The sequence below is a fragment of the Mastacembelus armatus genome, chromosome 1 (assembly GCF_900324485.2).
Source record: "Mastacembelus armatus chromosome 1, fMasArm1.2, whole genome shotgun sequence".
In the NCBI taxonomy this organism is placed as follows: domain Eukaryota; kingdom Metazoa; phylum Chordata; class Actinopteri; order Synbranchiformes; family Mastacembelidae; genus Mastacembelus; species Mastacembelus armatus.
Genome location: NC_046633.1, coordinates 6,349,287 through 6,371,592, shown reverse-complemented (window position 1 = coordinate 6,371,592; position 22,306 = coordinate 6,349,287). Strand labels below are relative to the sequence as shown.

At 39.6% G+C, this 22,306-nt stretch overlaps 1 protein-coding gene across 1 annotated transcript in view; it reads right to left on the bottom strand.

Moving 5' to 3' along the window:
- The window catches only part of nr3c2 (nuclear receptor subfamily 3, group C, member 2), a 63,168-nt gene extending 41,144 nt beyond the window's left edge, over window positions 1-22,024 (bottom strand). The window contains exons 1-2 of the mRNA XM_026302975.1: window positions 21,642-22,024; window positions 18,308-20,128 (exon numbers count right to left, since the gene is read on the bottom strand). Coding sequence (XP_026158760.1) covers window positions 18,308-20,109 — 1,802 coding nt within the window. The 5' untranslated portion in view covers window positions 20,110-20,128; window positions 21,642-22,024. The remainder of the gene's footprint in view (window positions 1-18,307; window positions 20,129-21,641) is intronic.
- Between the last annotated feature and the right edge of the window lie 282 nt (window positions 22,025-22,306).

Genomic DNA, 22,306 nt, shown 5'->3' with positions numbered 1-22,306 from the left:
AAGACAATAATTTAAGCAAATCTATGTTTTTAACGGGTGATCGGCACCAGTGCAGGGCTTTTGACGGTGGTGTGTGCAAGCAGAATAAATGCCAAGAAAAGTCCAAGAGCCATGTAATACTAGGAAATGTTATTAATTTATTTTGTGGGGTCTAATCATGCTTCGCACACATCTAACATTACTAGGAATTCTGACTATAAATAGAACCACATTCAACTGTGCGAGTCCTGTGCTGGTGGGTGTATTCTGCTCTAGGTTCAGGCTTATCAGATGCCAAAACACTACATGTTGGGTGATAATATCATGAGGAAGGACCTTAAAAGTTATCACTGAAACAATCACTTTATCCTTCATCTTGACAATAGCAAGGTTAAACTTGACTTTACCCCCTTCACATTATAATGTGATCTCCCAGGAATTTGGTTGGGTAACACACTGCATTGCCAGATAATGTCACAGTGTATTTCATCAAAAGTTGAGTCAGGTTCAAGCCTGTGTTTTCTTCCTGGAGCCCATCACATCAAAGCAGTGGTATTAGTCACATAAATGAGCTGTACTGATTTTTTTTTTTTTTTTATAATAATACAGTCTAAAACCCACTAGCTTTCTTTTTTTACCCTCAAAGTCAAGACAATGCAAAATGCAGGTGAATGAACAAATGCTTCACTTTTTCCTGCAGAAACAAAGAAGGGTTATCTAGTAGGCAGTGAAAAACCTTTCAACAGCTTCTGACAGCAAAAACTTCACTCACACTAAATAGCAATAAAGCTGTTATACATAATAACATTGCATATGTCATCGGTCTAAATCTCAAAGAAAACATTAGTATGGCAGTATGTCTACTAAACACTCCTTCCTTGTATTCCATGTCCTTTACGCAGGTGTTAAAATGTGTGAGTGGTTTGCACCGTTTGTCTCTTGTTGTTCAAGGAAGCTGCATTTCACCAAATTCCACACTTGATTATTCTATTGTTTCCTTTAACCAATGGATTTGGTTGAATGTACTTTGAATTTGCCTTGTGAGTGATTCAGACTGGGGTCAATTTTCGTGCATGCACCAGTATAATCTGTAGTTCTCTTTACTGCAGCATTTGCAGTTTGTGTGTGTGTGTGTGTGTGTGTGTGTGTGTGTGCTGTTTCTGCCAATAAAAGTCTCAGTTTTTGGAGAATCAAATATTAGTAGGCTGCATTGATTTTGGAACAAACCTCTACGTTCTTGTGTGAGCTCGGTCTTCCTGCCAAGTTTGTCTGGTCCGTCTACTCACTCTTCATTCCAAGCAGTAGTCACTTCTCTGAGCCGCGTTCATTGTGCAGAGGTAAAATTGCTCGGTGTGTGTCTGCTTTCTTTTCTGCTATTAGGAGAGGGCTGACTTACTGATAAAATATAGTTCAATTCAAATACCGTGCATTGTAACAATTGCTGGAGTCTGGACTTATGTGTACTTGTCCTGCTCTTGACACTGAACTTAAAGAGTTAAAAGTCAAACTTGACTGGCAGTACCTCAGCTGGAATTGCAGAAATCTGTACTAAAACATTAAAACCCAAGCCTGATGTATGCAATCTCCATGTCTGCTGCTGCTCTGGCTACCAGCCAATAGGAAAAGATGACAGGAAGGACAAGTGCCTTTGTTTGCCTTACATTTGTCATTCCCTTCAGGCGTCTATTATGAAGGGTATTCCCCCCTGCTGTTTAAATGTTAAATGTTTAAATGTTTTTATTGATGCTACTCAAGCACCACAGGAACAAACCAACAATTAATTCATTCATTCAGACTTTTGGCCATTATCTCATTAAAGCAGCTGTAATCATTTGTACTCACAGATGGCACAGAGAAATGTACATGTTCTTTTCAAACATAATGCTTTGATTATTATAGCACATAACTCATTTGGATGGTCCCGTTTTTCTATAATTAAAAAGGAGAGGATAAGTTCAGTGAGGTGTGGGTTGATGTGCGGGGATTAATTATGGGCATGTGGTACTTTGTTGAGACCGCACTCTGAAATCTTCATCTAGAATGAACAATATAGAATAAATTGAAAAGGGACTTAGACATGCCCTTTTCCCTCTGCCCTTTTGTTTCTCTCTCTGCTTATCTCTGATCGTTGTATTTCTCTTGTCTGTCCAGCCCCTATGTGATTTTTTATCTTGTCTCTACTTTCTTTTAACCATAATTGTCAGATGTGAGTTGCAGTTATCTCTGTGCTTATGTGACTTCAGTAGTAAATGGGGTTTATATAACAGTTTAAACATTTTTACAGAGTATTTTTGCCTGTAGATGTTTGTTGGGTCTGTCCTGGCTCATATAAATACTGTACATATTGTACAGTATTTCTATCAGTATGTATGTATGAGTAGAATCTTCTCAAGAATTCTGTAATCTAGATTACTAATGAAAGACATGGCTTAATTCTGTTCATCTCACTAAATCCTAAATCATCCATCTTCTTAATGTTGCTGTTGACAACGTGTACATCAGTGATATACTATAAATTCACAATAAATTAAGAAACTCCCAAGCAGAATGTATTTGGGTTGAATAGGTCTATAAAGTATATGGTAATTCTACCGTTCTGCTGTCTGTTAAAAGTTGTCTGTCACAGAGTACCACCAATTCCCATGGTGTCCTGTCATAGAAGGAGAAAAAATGCTTGCACAGCAGATAAAAAATTAAGACATTTTGCTGCAGAGTGTGGTTTTGTGTAAATGCGCGATGTTGGAAAATAACTACTGGACCATGTTAACTCCAAAAAAGTCATCCATCAAGTATTCATGTTTGGCATGCAGAAAAAACCCTTAATTTAAATACTTCCAAGAAACACATCTTAATACATGGATCGTCAGTGAACATAAGACTGGTGTTGCTTCCAACTGGAAATACAAACCTTGATTGGTCTTTTTTCATATGCAAAGTAAGGTTTTTGGTGGGTAGTTGCACATAAGGTTTGCAAAGTGATGCTATACTGTTAGTCAAAGCCTTTTGCTATTGTTACCGTATAGGCTGCTATGTCACTATATAGGAGTGCAAAATATTAGAGATTCATTTAGTCTTCCTTACCTTTTTTATTCTCTCTTTTTATTATTAGTGGAGGTGTGCAGACACATGAACCAGCTGTAACCCTCCCCTCGGCATGTGCCAACAGGGTTAACAGATGCTGGAGGCAGAGCGAGCTCAACTCTGTGAGGACAGATCGGATCAATTGCCCAATTCATCAATAGACAGTGAGTAGAAACTACCCCGTGCTGGCCGTGGATTAGCTGAATATATTCTCTCTTAATCAGAGTCATTGTGACCTTTCATCAATGCCATCTTCCCTGTGACCAATGAGCTGTGAAGAAAGAGGAGTTGACAAGTTTAAATGTCCTTCAGTGTCTGTCCTGTATCATTACCCATCTCTCAAAATAGATCGAAGCTATCTAAAAAAAGAAATCCGTTGTCATGCATTCACTGTGCTAGGTGGTGCTTTGAGCCCTTGGTCCAGCAGTAGTGTTGTAACTTTTACTTACAGTACCATTTACACATTTTACGTAGACACTCCTACATTAATGCTGTCATTGTTTATCTAATGAAAGAGCTTTGAGTTTGTATTACGTACAAACACAAATTACTTTTATTATTACAATTATTATTACCGTAGCCACGTTCACCTTTTTCCCATCAGATATGATAAATACACATATTGCAAACATTAGATAAAGCCTTTTTTTCCAGAAAGAACATATATATATTTGCATCTATTCTGTCAGATTACTAGAAAATAGAGGCAAAAAATTAAGCTACACTGAAACATCATGTCTAAGCAGCTGTGGTTGTTTACGAGTGTACATGTATGTGCGTTTGCTTGCATCTGCGCATACACCCCAATAGGAGCCACAAGGGGACCAAAACCAAAGGGAACCCATTGAGGGGGAATAACTAAATCATGCAGCCAACAGATGTTTGTTATCATACTACAATGAGCCAGAAAAGATGGGCTCAAAACTGTCAGATTGTTGTGTGGACATGGTATTCATGAAATTCTGTCTGATCATTGATGAGCATGCATTAGACAAATGTGGATCTAAATCTTTAAATCCATGTCAGCTTGTGTGTAGCACTGTCAATGTAAACTAGACAGCAGGAGGGCTATAAGCCCTACATAAACACCACAATGAAACAGTTGGCATGCTCGCGCTCAAAATTTGTGGAGAAAAGTTTACTGTGATGCAGCTTAATAAGAGAGTAGGTTACAAGCTGAACTTTATTCAAATTAGTTTTTTTAAAATTTATTTCAAGACGTGATTTTTTGTGAAGAACTGCAGAGAAAGTCAGAGGTTTTAGAGTTAATACCAGTTGTTAATACCAACCTTTGATTTTGTCACCTGTCAGTCCTCATAAAAAACTCTTTCATGGTGACTGTCAAGTAAAAATGAATTGTTCAATTCTATTTTGACAGCAGGAAGGTGCGTCATGATGAGCGTGTGTGTACGCAGCAGCTTGTACAGCAAGTGAGCCTTTAGACTAGCTCTGCCGAGGCAACTGCCTGTCCCATTGCGTCAACACATGTGACATGCCCTCATTTTCAACACCATTAATCGCGGGGGCAGGGGTGGGCAGGGGGTGTGAAACGTGATGCAGTAGACTGAGCATTTGACTCAGCATTTTGTCTTGCCTTTCATCTAGAGACTGTGTAAATGATGTGTGACATCCCCTAACTGGATGTGCAGGGGAAGAAACGTGGCTCCAGAGTTTGTTGTAATTCCTCATCTCCACCATCAAACCACCACTGATTTGAAGAGTGGCCAGTTTTAGTCCTCTGAGATTTTTTATAGTAAGAAGTACACAATGGCAAAGGCAACGCCAAATAATTATAATAACTGTGCTACCATTGGCTTAAAACAAGCCTATGTACCTTTTGCTGAACAAGCGAGGATGTGGCCATAAGCGAGATATGGGGCAGTAGACCTGAGTGTTAATCAATTACCATTAGGTGACCTGATTGAGAGCAAACTGAACCAGACCCAAAGAAAATGAACGTGTCATGTAGTGATGTGTGTTTTTTCCAGAAAAGCCATATGAAATGAAATGAAATGAAATGAAGTATCATGTGGAGAAGCCAAGTAGTAACATTAGCCACTAGCTGTACCCAAACAAGTAATACTGTCAAAACGCCACAGTAGGGATGGGAACCAAGGACCATTCTTATATTGTTATTGGGTTCTTGAGCAAAACCAAAACACAGATTAGTTCCTAGGAAGTCTAGGTCACACAAACACAAAGTGTCCTTCTCGCTGAGTCAACAAGAATGAGGGAACGCTAAGCAGGCATTAGGTAAATAAGGACGGATTTGCAAAGATCGCTAGTTGTTACCATACACATCTTACTTGTGGTAAATTTGCTAAACACAATGTCTACTGTAGTTATTCCTGGAGCTTGCAGCATATGCCACAACTTTTCTTTTCTGAGAAACTTCTAAATTTTACTTACACTCTTTCTTAAAAAAGGTGGCGAGCGTGACTAAAAAGGCCACAGTCTGGAGCCTACGAAAGTCTTTTAATCTGTAATGTTGCTTATAGCCATTGTTCTTCTGTATTTTTTTATTAAAGTCTAGTTTATTTCTAGTAGGTTTTAAAAAACTATCAGCATTTAAGCACCACTGGTATTGATGCCAGTTGTATTTCTTCACTCGGGATGCACTTCTTTCTACTGTACTTTACTCTTCTCTCTCCCTCTCTTTCCTACTGTCTGTAGCAAACACACATGCATACTGCACTTGTATCCACACACAGACACACACCAAGCGTGATAGTTTTTAACAGCTTTTCTCTTTCTCTACAGTGTGGTAATTTTCTCCTGTTCAGTTTCTGGCACCTCTCCAGTGTAATCACTAAGGGGAAATCACCCCTTGAAACATTTGTGAATATTTGGCCCTTAATTCACATTGCATGAAATGAGCATGCAGCTTTGTTCACAGAGGAAAAATGCCATGCCGTCAGAGCTTGTCTAATACAACCCACAGATGGGAGCTCTAATAACTAATGCCAGGTCCAAGAGAATAACACAACAATAAAACAGGAGCTGTGCTTGATCTGACAGATATTTTCAAATTGAGACACCTAGTGATCTAGTGACATGAAATGGTTTATATACAGAGCAGTAACCGCACAGCCATCCTGGTGCACCTGCTGATACTGCAGTCCTCACAGAATTTCCTGTCTCTATTCTATATTTACTTCCACATGATGACTCCACTTTGTATTTCGCAGTACCATTAATTACTGACCATGTGCATAATTAGCTCTTACATCGTAGGACTGGAGCATATTTTATATCAACCTTGAATCTGTACTTAGCATTTGCTTTCTCTGAAAATGGAACATAGTTTGTATTTTTGCCTCACCAGTTTATTGCTAGTTTTGTCTTCCTACTGTCTGGTGCTGAGCATGTAGTGTATAGTGGATTTACATTAGATAAGGGCTGTGAGACCAAAGCAAAATAATAACACCATAGAGCTATAGAAGCAAAACAATAAGCTGAAAGATGCTACAATGCTCTGTAGGGCTGAGTAGAAAAGCTGGAAGTGCAGTGGTAATTCTGTCAGTGACCCTTTTCAATTTTCAGTTCAATTTCAATTCATTTGTATAGTACCACATCACAATAAAATGACCTCAATGGACACCCAAAATATCCCTTAGCGCAAGTACTTATAAAACTCCCTTTAACAGAAGGACCCTCCAGCAAAATCAGGCCTAGATTGGGCAGTGACCTGCCTCAACCGGTTGGTTCACACCACGCATTGTTTTTTGATCTATTGTCTATTTAAAATATCATTTGGTGGAGTGTTAAAGTTGTATTTTTAGCTAAAGCTACACTATTGTTGTAAGGTAACTGCTGCCCTAGGCACATACAGCACACTATATAAATATAACTGGGAGACACTGTCATATTTGGGATGTGTGTTAAGCTTACAATATGCTAGGTTTCTTACTGTCAACTCACGTTTTAAATGCTCACACTGAAATGGCCACACTAAATTATAATAACCTAATAAATTCAGAACATTAACTAAACCAAATTATATTTGTTTCTTAATAATTGTGATTTCAGAGCTGTGGAAGTGTTTTAGCATAACAATCTTATGGCAGCAAACGATCCTGTCCTTGACTCTACCTTGCCTGTAGATGTGTCACTTTCCTTTCATTCTTCTTCTGCTGTTGTATTACTATGGTACCATCAATCTCAAATATATCCCAATTAGATACTGTCAACCAAAATCCGTGCACACAACCTGTCAAACAAAGGCAGTATCAGCATCACATCTGAATGAGGTAATTCCTCCTGGTGAGGCAGAAATATGACAAGGTGCATGTGTCATTGACACTGGAGGAAGTGGGTGTATCATAACCTTAACCAGAGGGAAGATCTTAATGCATGTCAGCTACATTCACAACAGGAGGGATAACATCCTCCTCCACCATCAGCCAACAACAGAAATGAGGTGCACAAGCATGCTTCTCCTCTCCAGTCGCAAAAGCAGAATCTTGAAAACTAAATTTGACCAAAATAATTTGAAAAAAAACTTTTTTTTTTCTATTATGTTTTCCTTTAAGAAAATCATTTTAACCTGACTGTATGTGAATGGCCAATAACAACGATTCCACAAGAAGAACAGGACAAGCAAAATATTTAATTCAGAACACAGTGGTTGAAATTGTGGTTACAAAAATCCAAATGTCCCGGGAGTTCTGGGTGCAAGTCAATAACAAGCCGATGAGAAAATGGGATTGTGGAAGACCAGTGTTTTCTCTGACTGCTGGCATCATAAACCGAGAGCTGCAACAACACCAACCAGATGTTTAGTTTCCTGAATCAGAGATACATAATGGGTGCCTTACAGAGGCTGAGATATAATGACAATGATGCACTTGGAGAAGCAGCCCAACTTCTACTTGTGTCTTTTCAGCATTGTTGGCACGTATTCATTAAATCGAACCGATAGTCAGAAGAAATATACCTGCGCTGAGAAAGCAGCCTTTAGTAGCCACATGCCATATGTGCACCGAAAGAGTTGAGCTGGAAAAGTTACTGTAATTATTCTGTCCATGCGGATCATGAAATGATACCTTCACAGCAAAGATTGATTCAGGGTAAAAATGCATTCAGACGTTCATGCAAAACTAACACCAGGCTTCAGTATTCTGAGTTAGCCACATCAGTACATATCCAAAGGTCTTTTTCATATGAAATCCCCTTGATGCCTCCAATGACAACTGACTCTTTGTTACATCAGTAAACCTATGCGGGGCTTACCAGAAGGAGATGCTGACTTAATTTGACTATCTCAGGCTGCTTAAGCCTCGTATTAGCTTGATCTAAACCTTGGAACTGATTTTTGCATATGTAGCATGGGCTGTGGATTTTGTCCTTCTTTTTTAATCGGGTAGTTGCAACAGTAAAGAATCACTTCAGGGCCAGAATGAAAATATTCTAGCAACTAAATAACTAATAAATAATACCTCAGTGTACAGCACATATGACAGAGGATGATATTAAGGTAGACTTAAAACATTTTTTTAAATGTGCTCCAATCATTGTGATGAACCCACAGACAATTATCAACCAACGTAGATGTTCCCCCTCAATTCCACAGAACCTTTTAACATTACTTCACTCATTGTTTGGGCTTGAAAGGGCAAATGTAGCAAACAGCTGTTTTCTGAGAGAATGTGATAAATCCACTGTATGCCATTGGCAGACTGACAAAGTTAGCAACTAGTTAGTGAATACGGTGGCGCATTAAACACGTGTTCACTGTATTACCCTTATAGGGTGATTATAAAAAAATCTGTTAATGCAGCTTTACATAAATATTTATCAAATTAAAATTCAAAAACTACTAGTATTTTATGAGTTAGGTCTTAAAAGTACAGTACATACACTACCCGATTGTGTCAGTGAGTCGAATGTTGGTTTGAGGGACAGTGGCACCAAACTAGAGTAAAGAACAGGAAAAACCTGAATAATGACCTACATTACATTTTTTCACTCCCCCTCGCTTATTATGTTGATACCACTTTAATGACAGTAACCCACAACAAGGCAGATACGCGTCTGTGAGCGTGCCTTCGTGTGATTAGACAAACAATAAATTAATCAAGGTATGCATGTGCTCTTCCACTCCTTCGCTCACAGTCCAATATTACAGCATAATAGTGAGTCAGTGTCTTTCATTTCCTCCAAGGTTCAGCAGCTGAACAAGAATGCGAATAAGAGAGAAAGCTTCTGCTTAACAGTCAAAACCCCAGAAAACGTCTCAGACTGTATGCCTTTCAGTCAGAGTGAAACAGACAGCTGCAGCCAAGTCAGAGGAAAGCAGCCGAAACAAAAAGCAGACACCAAACAGGGGAATGTTTGCTGGTGCCAGGTACAGTGCAGTATTTCCCAGAGCTCCGGACAGTACTGGGCTGCCATCACAAAGTCCTATCAACAGTCTAGCTGTGTCTTTCTGTTAAACCAGGTTAATGTATTTGTAGACAGCCCATGTTCCCAAAAACACAACCGAATGCAAAGCCATTTTTGCTTTCTGTTAGCGGAAATAATAACCACCCACCATTCATGAGAATAAAATCGGGACTACCAAATAGCTCAAGCTTTCAGTATTTGACAGTTTTCAATACTCTGTTCTACTGTCTTTAAGATTCCCCACTTTATTTTATTATTTCAAATTTATTGGGGCTAGAAGTTATTATCATTTGAATCTGTTCACAGTGATTACCCAGAGTAACATATCCACACCACCAGACACCCGTTCTGTTTCAAAATCCCACAAATAAAATTCCATTCAACCCCATTGTGTTGGAGGCAGAAGTCTTAGAGGTAGACATCTCAAAACCTAGACAGGTGAAACCAAAACTATTTGCATAAGTTACATGCATAAGTCACTTTACCTAAGGTGAGGTGAAAAAAGATTTTCCATTTTTTTAGTGTGTCTCACTTTTTTTCTCATCATCATATTACACTTCCTGCCAAACATGTTTAGCCTTTTTCAGTGTCAGTCAAGCAAATGATCTTTGCTAACAGGTTCAGAATGATATATGTTCTGAGCTGTGATTTGATTCTTGGAAGCCTGTTTTTGCCTGCAGGGTCTGTATGTAAAGGCTGCTGCAGTGCTACATGCTTGATTTGTGTGCTCTGAGGAGCTGGATCCTGAATAACAGGGGTTCCATAGGATGGCCTTCTTGGATTGAACTAATTGTTTGACAAAAAAGCACAAATCATTTAGTTGCAGAGGAGTGTATTTTCTACAGTAGGTCATCAACAGGGCAATTTTGAATGAAAGCTTTTTAAGGCTAAAATGTGCGTGAGGTGTTTCTAAGATTTGTGCTATATCATGATATATATACATTATATTTTACATTTCTGTCTGTGATTTTGAAGGTTTTGAGTGTAAGATATTCAGTATACATATTCATATGTTTGCTACACTAAGTGATGTATTTAATCAGAAAAGTTGTAATGCTTCACATACTATTGAATCAATAAGTAATTTAAATGCATACCCAATTTAGATAAAGCTTTCTAATAATTTTAGGTAATAATTAAAAATGTTATCACTGAATTAACATCTAGGCAGCAGAATAAATAGATGCATTAACTAAAAATTAACCTGGGAAAAAAAATTGCTAAAGTAATATCCATCAAGGTGCAATATAAGGCTCCAAACCGTTTAGAGAGCTTTAGGCTTCAGAGCTACTTTTTGCTGTTTTCCATTCACTAAAAATATAGTTTCTTCCAACAGACTTTGCTTTGAATTGCAGTTATAAATTAAGTCATTAACAAAGTTATTAATGTTTTAAGTCACTGCTGATATAAAAGTGTCCGAATGCACAGTCTGTGTATTCCTTCTGTTTGTGTGTTTACGAGAGAATGGAAATGTTCTGTAACAGGGCCTAGAGTAAACCCCCACCCTAACACAAGCAAACACCCTTCACTTTATTTGAGCCAACTATGCATGACCTACTTTGGGAACCTTTCAAGCTGAACAATTAACATTTTTGAAGTGTCTTCCTTTATTGCATCCTTCCCGTGGAGGACTTGACAAGACAAACATTGCGTTTAAACATAAACACTTTGGCACAAATACTTCGGTAAACTCTATTTAAACATGAATGATAAAGGCATGCCTTGTTTGCTCACTCAACTATATCAGGATACACAAGGAAGGCAATAATACACTGAGAGTGAATCGAGACAGGTTCTCTCTGCATCCTCTCCACCAAAAATGAAATATAGATCTCATTGCTTTTTATAGCTCTGGATGAATAATGTCTAAACAATGAATTAGGCGCCTGCCTTCGTTTAGCTCAGCAAACAATTCTTTTTTATTTATGGCAATGGTGATAGGCTCTAACGACCAGTTAATCTTTGTAATTTGTGATTTAATACACACATATTTCCCTGTAGTCACTCGACTCTATATTACTGATATCACAAAGTCGCTATATCATCTCCGATCGTCGACACATTTCATTTGCTTTGTTCTCCACACAAAACCCACCTAGAACGCTCGTGACTCAGGAAATCTTTAAGACTACTTGAGGCATCTTCAAGATGTCTTAAACGCTAGGTAAACAAAGCACTTGGACACAAAAGACTGCCATTCAACTACAGCATTTCACACACCAGTACACTGTAAAAAATGAAGGTATTCATCAACACACAGAAGCATGCACTATGCTTTGTTGCAGCTCTGGTATTCAGTTTCCACCTCCTTTATGGAGTTTGTTAATGACCTCAACAACAGAAGGGAATGTCAGCGGTGGGTAATAGAGAGTAGATCTCCAAATACAGGCCGGGCCGAGCGGAAATCTGGCCCTCTGTCACCTCACTCTGTTTCAGGAAGAGGTTCAAATGAGGACAAGACAAGCATTCAAATCCCAGGAGCCCTGACCAGCAGTAACCACACTTTTATTGGGGTGTCAAGTCCGGCCTAGAATGTGTGCTGCTGCTGTTGTTGTTGTTGGCGGCCGTGTCAGTGGAGTGTGTGTGTGCTCTGCGTGGGAGAGGCAAAGTGGAGACTTTTAACACGGTTTCTTCCCTGTGCAATAAGAGCATCTGATCATTGTGCCACAGTATCATCTAGGTCATTTTAAAAAGATTAAAGCCACTGAAGGAATTGTCTTTAGTAGCACTAGGTTAAAACATAAAGCTGGAAAAGAAAACTTGCTTGCACAGTCCCCTCATGGCTAGACTTAAAATAATATTGTTGGATATTCGGATCAAAACCCTAAAACATTAGCATTCATTGAGAATTGGGCTCCTGACCACCTGGTAATTACAGTCAGGTATTCTCTTCCAGCTCTGATTTGGCCTCTACCAGCTCCCGGTGCTGGGTTGGTAGCTCACAGTAGCTTACAGTGATTTCTTTATGTAAACAAAAAGCTGCCTGCTGCTGGAAACATGGCAGATGAGAGTGTTCAGACCAAAGAATGGGTTGGGCTTTAAGATAAATGACTCAGTGAAGCTGAGAATAATTACAGTTCAATAAAGATGGTACTCCGAACAATAATGCCAAGCCAAGTAATTTGACATGCTCAGAAGTTATTCTGTATAATAATATGTCCCTGGTGACCTTAAGTGAATTTATAGGTGTGTTCGTCATCATTGGGTAATGTATAGGCTTTTAAATCAGTCAAAATACATACACTTATCTATCTTTAAGTGTAGTGTACATTTTATAAAATTGTGATTTACAAAAACCAGGTTTGATAAGTGTTAAACAAACCAAAATGTTTTAAATCAGTCGGTATCATCCAGGTTGCCACATGACATTTTTATAATCCTGACTGAAAATGATTCAAGGCAATTGGTAAACCTTCATTAACAGGGCTGTTGAACAGGTCTGCTAGGCACTGAGATATTAGTCCCATCAATTATTCTGACCTAACTGAGAAAGTCCACAATATCAAATAATATTGATTTGTGAGCCAGTAAGGTCCAGTGAAAATGAAAGGAGCTGCATCCCAATATGAGGCCATGAAACCGTATTAATGGCATGATAGCTCTTCTGGAGCACTGTGAAAATATCTCTGAGATCCAGATCAACCACAAATATCATGATTGCACAATCCAAATACTATGTGATTTACAAACTGTCTGAACCCAGCAACTGCTTTTCACTTAAAAAGTCCTGTACTCTTGAAGTTTCTCCCTGCTCTTTACAGGTGCCCTTAAAGCCAAGGCAGAAAATGCCACAGAGCATTTATCTTTACAAGACATTCATTTTTAAGGAGATTTTTTGTGTGTGTATTTTATAAACAGTAGAATTTCACCAATAGGACCAACTCTCTTACTACTCATACCTTGGATAATGCCTCTCCACTCGGCTTTACACAGCCTCCATTCCACCCACACCAACAAGTGATGGACTGCCCAGAAGACAGAAACGATCTGGCTCCTCTAGGCTTCTGGATATTAATATTTTTTTCCATTCAGGTGTTTTATTCATTTAGATTTTTCTTCAGTTAGATGTTTATCTTCCTTTTTTTTTGCCCTGCATGGATATTTATACCAATTCACAAAATAGGAAAATATGAATAATTTTGTTCAACTGTCATTGAGGTGCTCAAGCCTGTCCTTGGACATGACAAATTGTACTATACTAAAAATTTATCTTCAGTCCACAATCAGTATACAGATAGCTTATTTGCTGCCATGAGCACAGCAGTGTCACTGCTGGAGAGGGCTGCTGCACTGAAAGTCAAGTCTGATCTGCCAAAGAGCCCCACACCCATGCAAAGATTTATTCACATTCTTATTCCAAAGTGCTATGAGACAACGGGTCAGAAGACATTTTCAGTATACTGTTCATTTGAAGTGTGTATGACTTGAAATGTTTACACTTTGATAATTTTATCATTACTCTATAGTAAAGTATTTACTTTTCTTTTCATTTACCTTTATAAAGCATTCTACTGTGTGTACTACCATAATTTGATAAGTCATCCCAATTAAAACTTCTTAATAGTTAATTGTTAATATATACTATACTGTGCAATTCAATTTTTTGTTGTAAATAACTGGTGACTAAGATCAAGTATTCCCAGCATTCTTCAGCATTTTATTCATTTACAGTACCAGTTTTCAGTCACACTGAAAAGCATTAGATTCACCCAATGTCCTGTCAAACCACTTGACAGCTTGGATTTATTTAAAATGCCTTTTGAAACCCACTGATAAATGAAATCATTAAATAAATCCATGTGTTCCTTTGAAATGAAGGTGTAGTTCTGCAGTAAGAATCATACTACTGTACTGGGCGTTGAGCGCATTAAGGTTTTAGGTCTCAGCCACCTAAATCCAATGTATTCAATTAATAAGGATCGTTCCTGCCCTTAAGGCTACAATATTATTAGTGGTAGTCACATACATTCAGCAACAACTGAATAGGATTCATTATTCTTGTCTAGCACTATTTAGCAGAACCCTCATCGTATTATATAATCTTAAGAGCACAGCCTGTCAGATCTACACTTAAGATATTAACAAAATTTTCACACTTTTTCAAGACTAAGTTAAAAGAAGGTTCACATGTTTTTATAGCTACCTGAAATTCATGAAATGTTACTTAATCAAGGAAGTCACATAATGAAAAGAGAGTGACATAAATAGTAGAAAAACATGGACTTCTTACTTGGGGTTTGCTACCAGGTGTGCTCTAGATAAAATTGATCACAGTTGCATTCTTTTAATTATTCTGTATTAAATACTGAACAGCACACAGAAGAATGTACATAATTAATGCACTTGCATGCAACATAGAACAGTGTCTTTGCCACATTATTATGTCTGCTGGGTAGACAGATGTGACCCACAGCCATTCCCCAACACCTTCACCTGCACCATCCTTTTTGCTTTCCAAACAAGCAGCTGCCCACTTTATAGTCAGGAACCCATAATGCACTGGGAGCCCCTGTGCATGCTTGGTGTTGGGATTTAATTGGATATTAGTATCCAGCAGTGTCTGAATTAATCAAATCATTTCCATCCATTAATTTAGTGGAGGAACATACAATTAAAGGCCTATTAGTGTGCTCTCAGGAGTATGCCTTTTCATCCCTCTGCAGAACATTGAGAGTTGGCCACAGTCCAGTGCAAAGCATTCTACTCACTTAACTCTGGTGCTTCCTCATGATGGGCACTGTCGATCTATAGGAGCTGGCTTGAAACTTGAAAATGGCAGGCTATAGAAAGTTGCTACTTTTCCCAGTCACACTGAAATGCTTAAAACATTTTTTACCAAGAGCTATTTAAAATTGTTGGTTTCTATTTTGAGTCATTTTTATTTCTGGGATTATGAAACTAGTAGGTCAGAGGGCTCAACATTTTTTTAGAGTAAATCTATTTGGTAAAACATTACTGCAAAAACCTGCACATATATCTCCTAAATAGAATGTAAAGAGATTTTCAGATGTGGGCAGCAAACAAACATACTCCTGTGCACTAATCTACTGTAGGTCCTTTTAGAATTTTCATATTTATATATTACATACAAATCATTTATTATAAACATCTTTTAATTATTATTAAATGTAATCAATATAGAAGTTTAGGAAAGACTGTCAGCATTCAAATCTCTTATCGGTTTCTGGCGAGGGCAAGTTTTTCCCCTCTTCAGCATTGCTTGTAGTTAAAACATTTTTGCACAAAGTAATCCAGACTGCTCAGATGAGCAGCCATTTTTAATTAAGACCATTTACAGAGGAAAGCAAAGTGAGAGAAAAAGCACCAAGGGATTTACACTCTGTCATCCAAGGCTTCAGCGGATCAAAGAATTTTAGTTGTGCTTTTTAATTGTTACCTAACATTTTGCCCATGAAATATCGGGCTTGGGCACAATATAGTCAGTCCAAAGCTTGATGGTACCTCATACATTTCCTACACTGCACTTTCAAATTTCATGGAGGATACATTCAGCCTATGTTTATGTCTAAGTATAGCTGTGAATCAATATAATACTACTGGTATAAGAGGACACTGTAGCTAGGCAGCAACCTCTAAACAATGTATATGTGTATTTGTGTCTGTCTGCTTTGTTGCCTGCCTGCATGGCTGGCTGCCATGTGGCCCTCCTCTTACTGTCATCCTGTCTGACATTAGGGCTAAGCTGGATCTCATTAGGACCAAGGTGGCAGTGATCCCGTCAACATCGCTTTGGCTCCTGCCATATGGGTTGCCTCCAAGGTAACGGGGTTGTATCAGTCTCCTCAGAGCTGCAAGCCTTGCTATAGCACACACAGAGACACAGTATCTACACCCTAGGTGAGTGTGCACTCTACATATAAACCTGAGTAAACATGCCAAACCGTGGAGATGTAGAAGATTGATAAGATAATTAGGTCAGATCTACAGCTGTGGTGAAGTACAAATAAATGCACACAGTAAAATGTACTTACTACACATATTTTCCATAAGAAGATTTCACAAGGAGAATCATCTAATGTAGTTTTTGTGAACTGTGTATTAGAAAAACTAATAATTCATCCTGTCAGAAACTAAATGTATTAAAATTAGATTATTTTTAAATATACTGTATACTGTAGTTAAGAATGATCAAATCACACCACACATATTATAATAAAAAATTACTGTAATTTTTTTTTTATATATCTTGTTAAATAATTAAGTTATAATAGATGCTGTTAACTCTTCACTTAAAAATGGAAAACAACTACTGTGCAGTATTATCATCAACTTGGTCAGCTTGTGTTCTTTTAAAGTGCTATACACATAAAGTTTGATTTGATTTGATCATCAGTAATGTTTTACATTGCACTTAAGCTACAGCAAATCAGTTTGCAGTTGATGACCTATGTGACTATGCAGTGATAAAACAATGTCATAAATGGATTTTTTCCTTACTCCACACTCTCTGAATGTCAGCAGCTGAGCTGAAGAAAATGAACATAGGCAACTGTAAATAGCAAAGCAAGTAGTGAGATCTGCAAAGTTGGTTTATACAAATTCAGTTGGGAAACATTTTGATCTAATAAATCTCTATTTTAGGATTTTGTGCAGCATCACTGCCCAAACTCAGTCTGGACTTGTCATGATCAAGTCACAGTCAAACACAGAAGAACAAAGTACACCAGTGTCCCAGCAAGACCAGAAGTACAGCTGCAACCACTGTACTTCTCTTACACCAAGCATCTGACTCTTATCAAAGCCCTGCAACTAAGTAGGAAGTTATTTATGACTTTGTTTAGTGCTTCTTTGTGCCAGCTCATAAACCTGTAAATTTATGACATCCCATGTATAAATAGATTATATCAATGTATTTTGTAAGAACACCAACAGACAGTCACAAATATTACATCATAACCAAATTCCAGAGATATCATAAACTTTTCTTTTGATTTACTGTAAATAAACAGCAGCATCACTTACTGTCAATTTGTGTATTTATGTATTTACAACAATGTTATTGCATGTTTCACATTCTAGATTACGGCTTTGATATTGGCTGAAAAAATTCATTCTGATGACAATTCACTTCTGTCAGCTCCACATACAACTAGGTGGCCAGAATACACTGAAAGCACAACAACTGTGTCAAAGTTGCACTTTACCAGGTTGGTAGCTGCAGTTTTATACATATTTTTCCCTTTGGCCTATATGTTTTGTTTTAGTCTCCACCATCACAAAAGCAACTGTTTACCTTGTCAGTTTGGCAACAAAAGCATGAGATCAATCATTCATAATTTATAATGCTGCCAGTGGCATAGGGCCCATTAAAACAGATATTTGCATAACACAAGGACTTACTGGACCTTCCAATAACAGGCCCAATAAATATTGCTGTTGTACATACACCCTGGCCCTTGATAAGGGGTAAACTTTGCCACTGTGTTACAGCAGAACACAGGGCACTGCTAACAAGAGATGATGTTGTGATCACATGCTATTACAACAATGACCTGGACCCAGTCCTTTAATTCCTGTTACTCCAGCCAGCATCCCGCTGCCTTTCCCAAGCCCTTCTGTTGTTATTATTTTGCACTTCTCAAAACAAACGCCCTAAATCCCGTGTGCAATATGAGTCTGACTGTAACAAACTGGCCCTCCATTTATCTGATCCCCTGGAGAGACACCCTGGATAATAATCCAGGTACACTGACAAAAAAAAAAAAAAAACACACATTTAAGAAAAATGAAAACTAGTGTTTTCTGTAATGTTGTGATGGAATGTTTATCACAACTCAAAATGTCAAGAGTTTTCACACCAGAGATTGGAAGACAATACACCGGACGTCTTCATTCTCCTTACCTCGACATGGTGTCTGTAATGCAGTTCTGACCTGGGTATCCTTCACCTCTTGCTGACAGCGACCCCTGTGACATGCCTGGACGAGATTTCCACTCCATTAATGCCGTTACTGGTGAAATTAGATTCAACAAAGGGTTGGACTGGTCCCTCACATCATGCCGTGTGAAAGACATTGTTCCTTGCGCTCCAATCTGGTAATGGAATGAGTGTCCTCCGGAATTAACTCCAACAATGGCTGATGTGGGCATGCTGTTATTCTCTTGGTAATAGCTGCCATCAGTGGACTCCTGCTTAACCCCTTTAGACAAGACATTGTTGGAGAACACATCAGGTTCATAGTTCCCATTCATAGAGGGGACAGGGGGTCCTAAGATACCAGAAAGACTATATTCATCAATGTTATTCCTCAGGGACAAATAGGTGGTCTCAGATGCAGGAAAAAGACCAAGGGATGGTGACTGCTCAACATAGGGCTGTTGATTCATGCATCCCTCATTTTTGTTTGGCTCACTCTTAATCTGTGTGATAAAGGGTGTGCTGCTCGTATTACATTTGGAGCTGCCTAAACACATGCTCCTGAAGTCAGTTCCAGGCTCATTCTTAATGTACTTAACCACGCCCATCTGGTCTAAGCCGACACTGAACACCTCCCCATCTACCATCTCCACTTTAGGGAACTCAAAGTTCTTAAAGTCTGTGTCTCTGGTCACACCTGCTTCTGGGCTGCTTGTGTCATTCTGTACCAATCCAAGTCCACCTGCAGGACTGGATGCAGCAAACCCACTGGAGGATGGGTTCTGTGGGCTGCAGACAGCCAATGTGGCCCCTGTGGCCGGACTGGAGATGGAGGGCCTTACTGTGTTACAGTTATTGGCGGAGCTGGTGCAGCTGCCACCTGTGGGGCTTGAGACAGATGACCTAATGTTACAAGTAGTGCTGCAGGATGGAGGTGATCTCACACTGCCCATACTCTGGGGGCTGGACATGGGGGACCTCATGACATTGAGCGGACTGGTGAGTGGTGGTGAGCCCACTGTGCTGGACTCTACAGGGCTACATGTGGCTGAATTCCTGCGCTTGATGTTGGCCAGAGTTGCCGCACAAGATGTCTGACTGACAGGACTACTCATGGATGAGCCCACTGGTCCAAAGCATGTAGGAGGGCTGGTAGTTGATGATACCATGTTGTTGCTGCCCCCAGGACTGGAGATAGAGCTGGAGGTCTGGGGACTGCAGGACAGGGATGAGGCCATCATAGGCGCTGAGCTAACTGGAGTGCCCGTGATGCATTCTCTGGGAGTAGTGCTGGACTGCTGGAAACCAAATGGCTTTAACTTGGAGCTCTTTGTGGAACCACACTGGGTATCCTCTAGAGGCCGTCCACGCGCTGGATACATCTTCCCAGGGCTGGCACTGCCCCCATGCTGGCTAAAGGCAAAGTCCGCCTCCCTGGCAGCATTCATATACAGACCCATAGACTCAGCCACAGTCTTGGAAAGCTCCTTGGAGTCCATTTCCTGCTTATGACTATGGAGAGAGTTGTTAAAGTGTGGGAGAACAAATGGCTGGTTCTGGCTGAGCCGCAGCATTTGCTGCTCCTGCTTCTTCGTATTGTTGTCTTTGCAGTCAGTAGCTGGGTTTCCAGCAGGGCAACTGACATTGACTATGTCCATCAGGATATCACTGCTAGTTAGACTTGAATCCTCTGTATTGCAGCCGTATTCCATGGTGCTGGGGACCTGAGACCATCTGTTCTCTGTATCACTTCCATCAAAGAAACTTTGGTATCTTTTGGTCTCCATTGCTGGCTCATTGATTCACCTGACACATTAAGAGGCGAAAAAAAAAGAAAAGTATTAGAAAAGTTCAGAAAGCTATTTATTATAGTTGGCTGCACATGACACACTGGTTTAAAATTGGGCCATCGTATTATAAATATCTGTCTTTAGGTCTCATGTAAGACAAAATGATTATTACTGAGAAATATGCTTCAATTGAGCCTAAATTGAAAATGCAAATATTGTCTGTTTGGGTAGATGCCAGTAAATTTGGCTTCAGTGGGAGGGAAACTACTAAGGAAAAAGGTGGGGCAAATGAGAAAGAGCTGCGTGAAGATACAGATATTTCACTTCTAAATAACACATTTGATTTTGCTTATTCTGATATCATAATGACTTGCTTTTTTGAGAATACAAAGGGACAAATGATGACGTTTAAACTATCTGTGAACTCTGTAAGCCCAAATCAAGTCTGTACAGTACTTCCTCCTAATCACTGCACTACGGGGGATATACAGTCTGATAATTCCAAGAAAACTGCATCGCAGGGGTTAATGTATCTACGTGACGTCGCCTAAGCTTTTAGTTTAAATTCCCACCTCTGCTGCGCCTCTATTGGACAGCTCAGTCAGAAATCCACCAGCTTCGTCAGGCCATTCAAGGATTGGACCGAAAGCTGTCACTCAACAGTTATAGCTCTTGCAGCCACAACATAGCTGCGACATAACTTGAAATGTTTGAGCGGCTGAATCAGCTCGGTCATTTACAAAAGCAGCAAAATAGTGATGAGTCGTTTGACATCCACAGATTGCAGTTATACGGCGTCGCTTTGGGTGATGGCTCGATATTTATTTTTCATGCCACGGCGCACTCTTGGAAGGACACACAGCTGGAGCGGCCAAGATATCAGAGTTAAAGTTATGCAGGTTGTCGGCAGAATACCGCAGACACATTTTGTGCAGATCCACGAGTATAAAAAAAATAATAATAATAAAAGAGATGTCATCTGAATAATCTCTCCCTATGCGCCTGCCATGACTGCCTGGCCTCTGTAGGACATGCAACTCTCTGCATATCTCTCCATTTTGTGTGTGCGCAGAATAAAAACTAACAGACTGTTTTTTGCTGTATTGTTGCCGCTGAAGTTATTTGTTTCTGTTATGAAAGTCGTCTCAGTCGTAGCTTTTTGGAATTGAGACGGTAGGAAGTAGGAAGAAAATAACTTCTCATGGTTTTATAAAGAATTTGAAAGCATAAGATATTTCTCTGTACCTCTAGGCAGGTGCGCGCAGAAAGATAAAACCTACTAATACTCTTCATCAAATTACTGCGATTGTTTGGTGTGAACATTACGCACATAAACTTTTTGATGGACCAGACCAGGGCTAACGGTGCCGGGTGAAAGTTATTAGATTTGTCTCCCCACAGCAAATGGAGCCGGGATGCGAGTCTTCAGGTATCCGTCTGAACAGTGCGGAGTTTGCTTTCATTATCATATCAGACGCAGCGCCAAATTAAAACGTACAGTCAAAACACCTAGCGCTGTTCTTCCTTACCTTAATTACGACATTCAGAGTTGTCAGGTGGCTGTGTTGCTGGGCAGCGATAATCCAGGGGGCAAAAAAAAAAAAAAAAAAAAAAAGAAGAAGACACGCAAAGCAAAGTCAATAAATATCAACAAACGTGTCCTGTCTACTCTTTCCAATACATAGTTTTCAGTTTGACAGCTACACACACCGGAGAAGTCTATTGCGTATTATCACTAGTAATCCTCAGCAGCGAGCCGCGGCTCCTGACAGGACGAACGGCAGCGGCGGGTCGGACGGCAGCGGCAGATGATCTCACATTATGGCCGTAATTTTGCAGATTAGCGATTCAGGGCCCTAGATTAAAAGAGTAATAAAAACAAACGAAGGAGTCGGTCGGACTTGCAGGCAGAGCGACGTCATTCTGTGCACATGGACCCTCCTACTGCAACGAGTGCAACACAAACTCTGAGGAGGGGGTGGGGGCAGAGTGGAGAGGGAGGGGCTCAGCGCGCAGGTAGACGGAGCCGTCTGGAAATAGGGCACCGCACTCAGCGCAGTGCTGGAATAAACTCTCTGTCTGTTTGATTCTGATTAGTTTGTTGCACTTTCCTCTCGCTTTTAACCCCCTGTCCCTTATCCCTTTACCTTATGACTGATTCTCTTCTTTCACACCTTTCTTTTTTCGGCTTTTC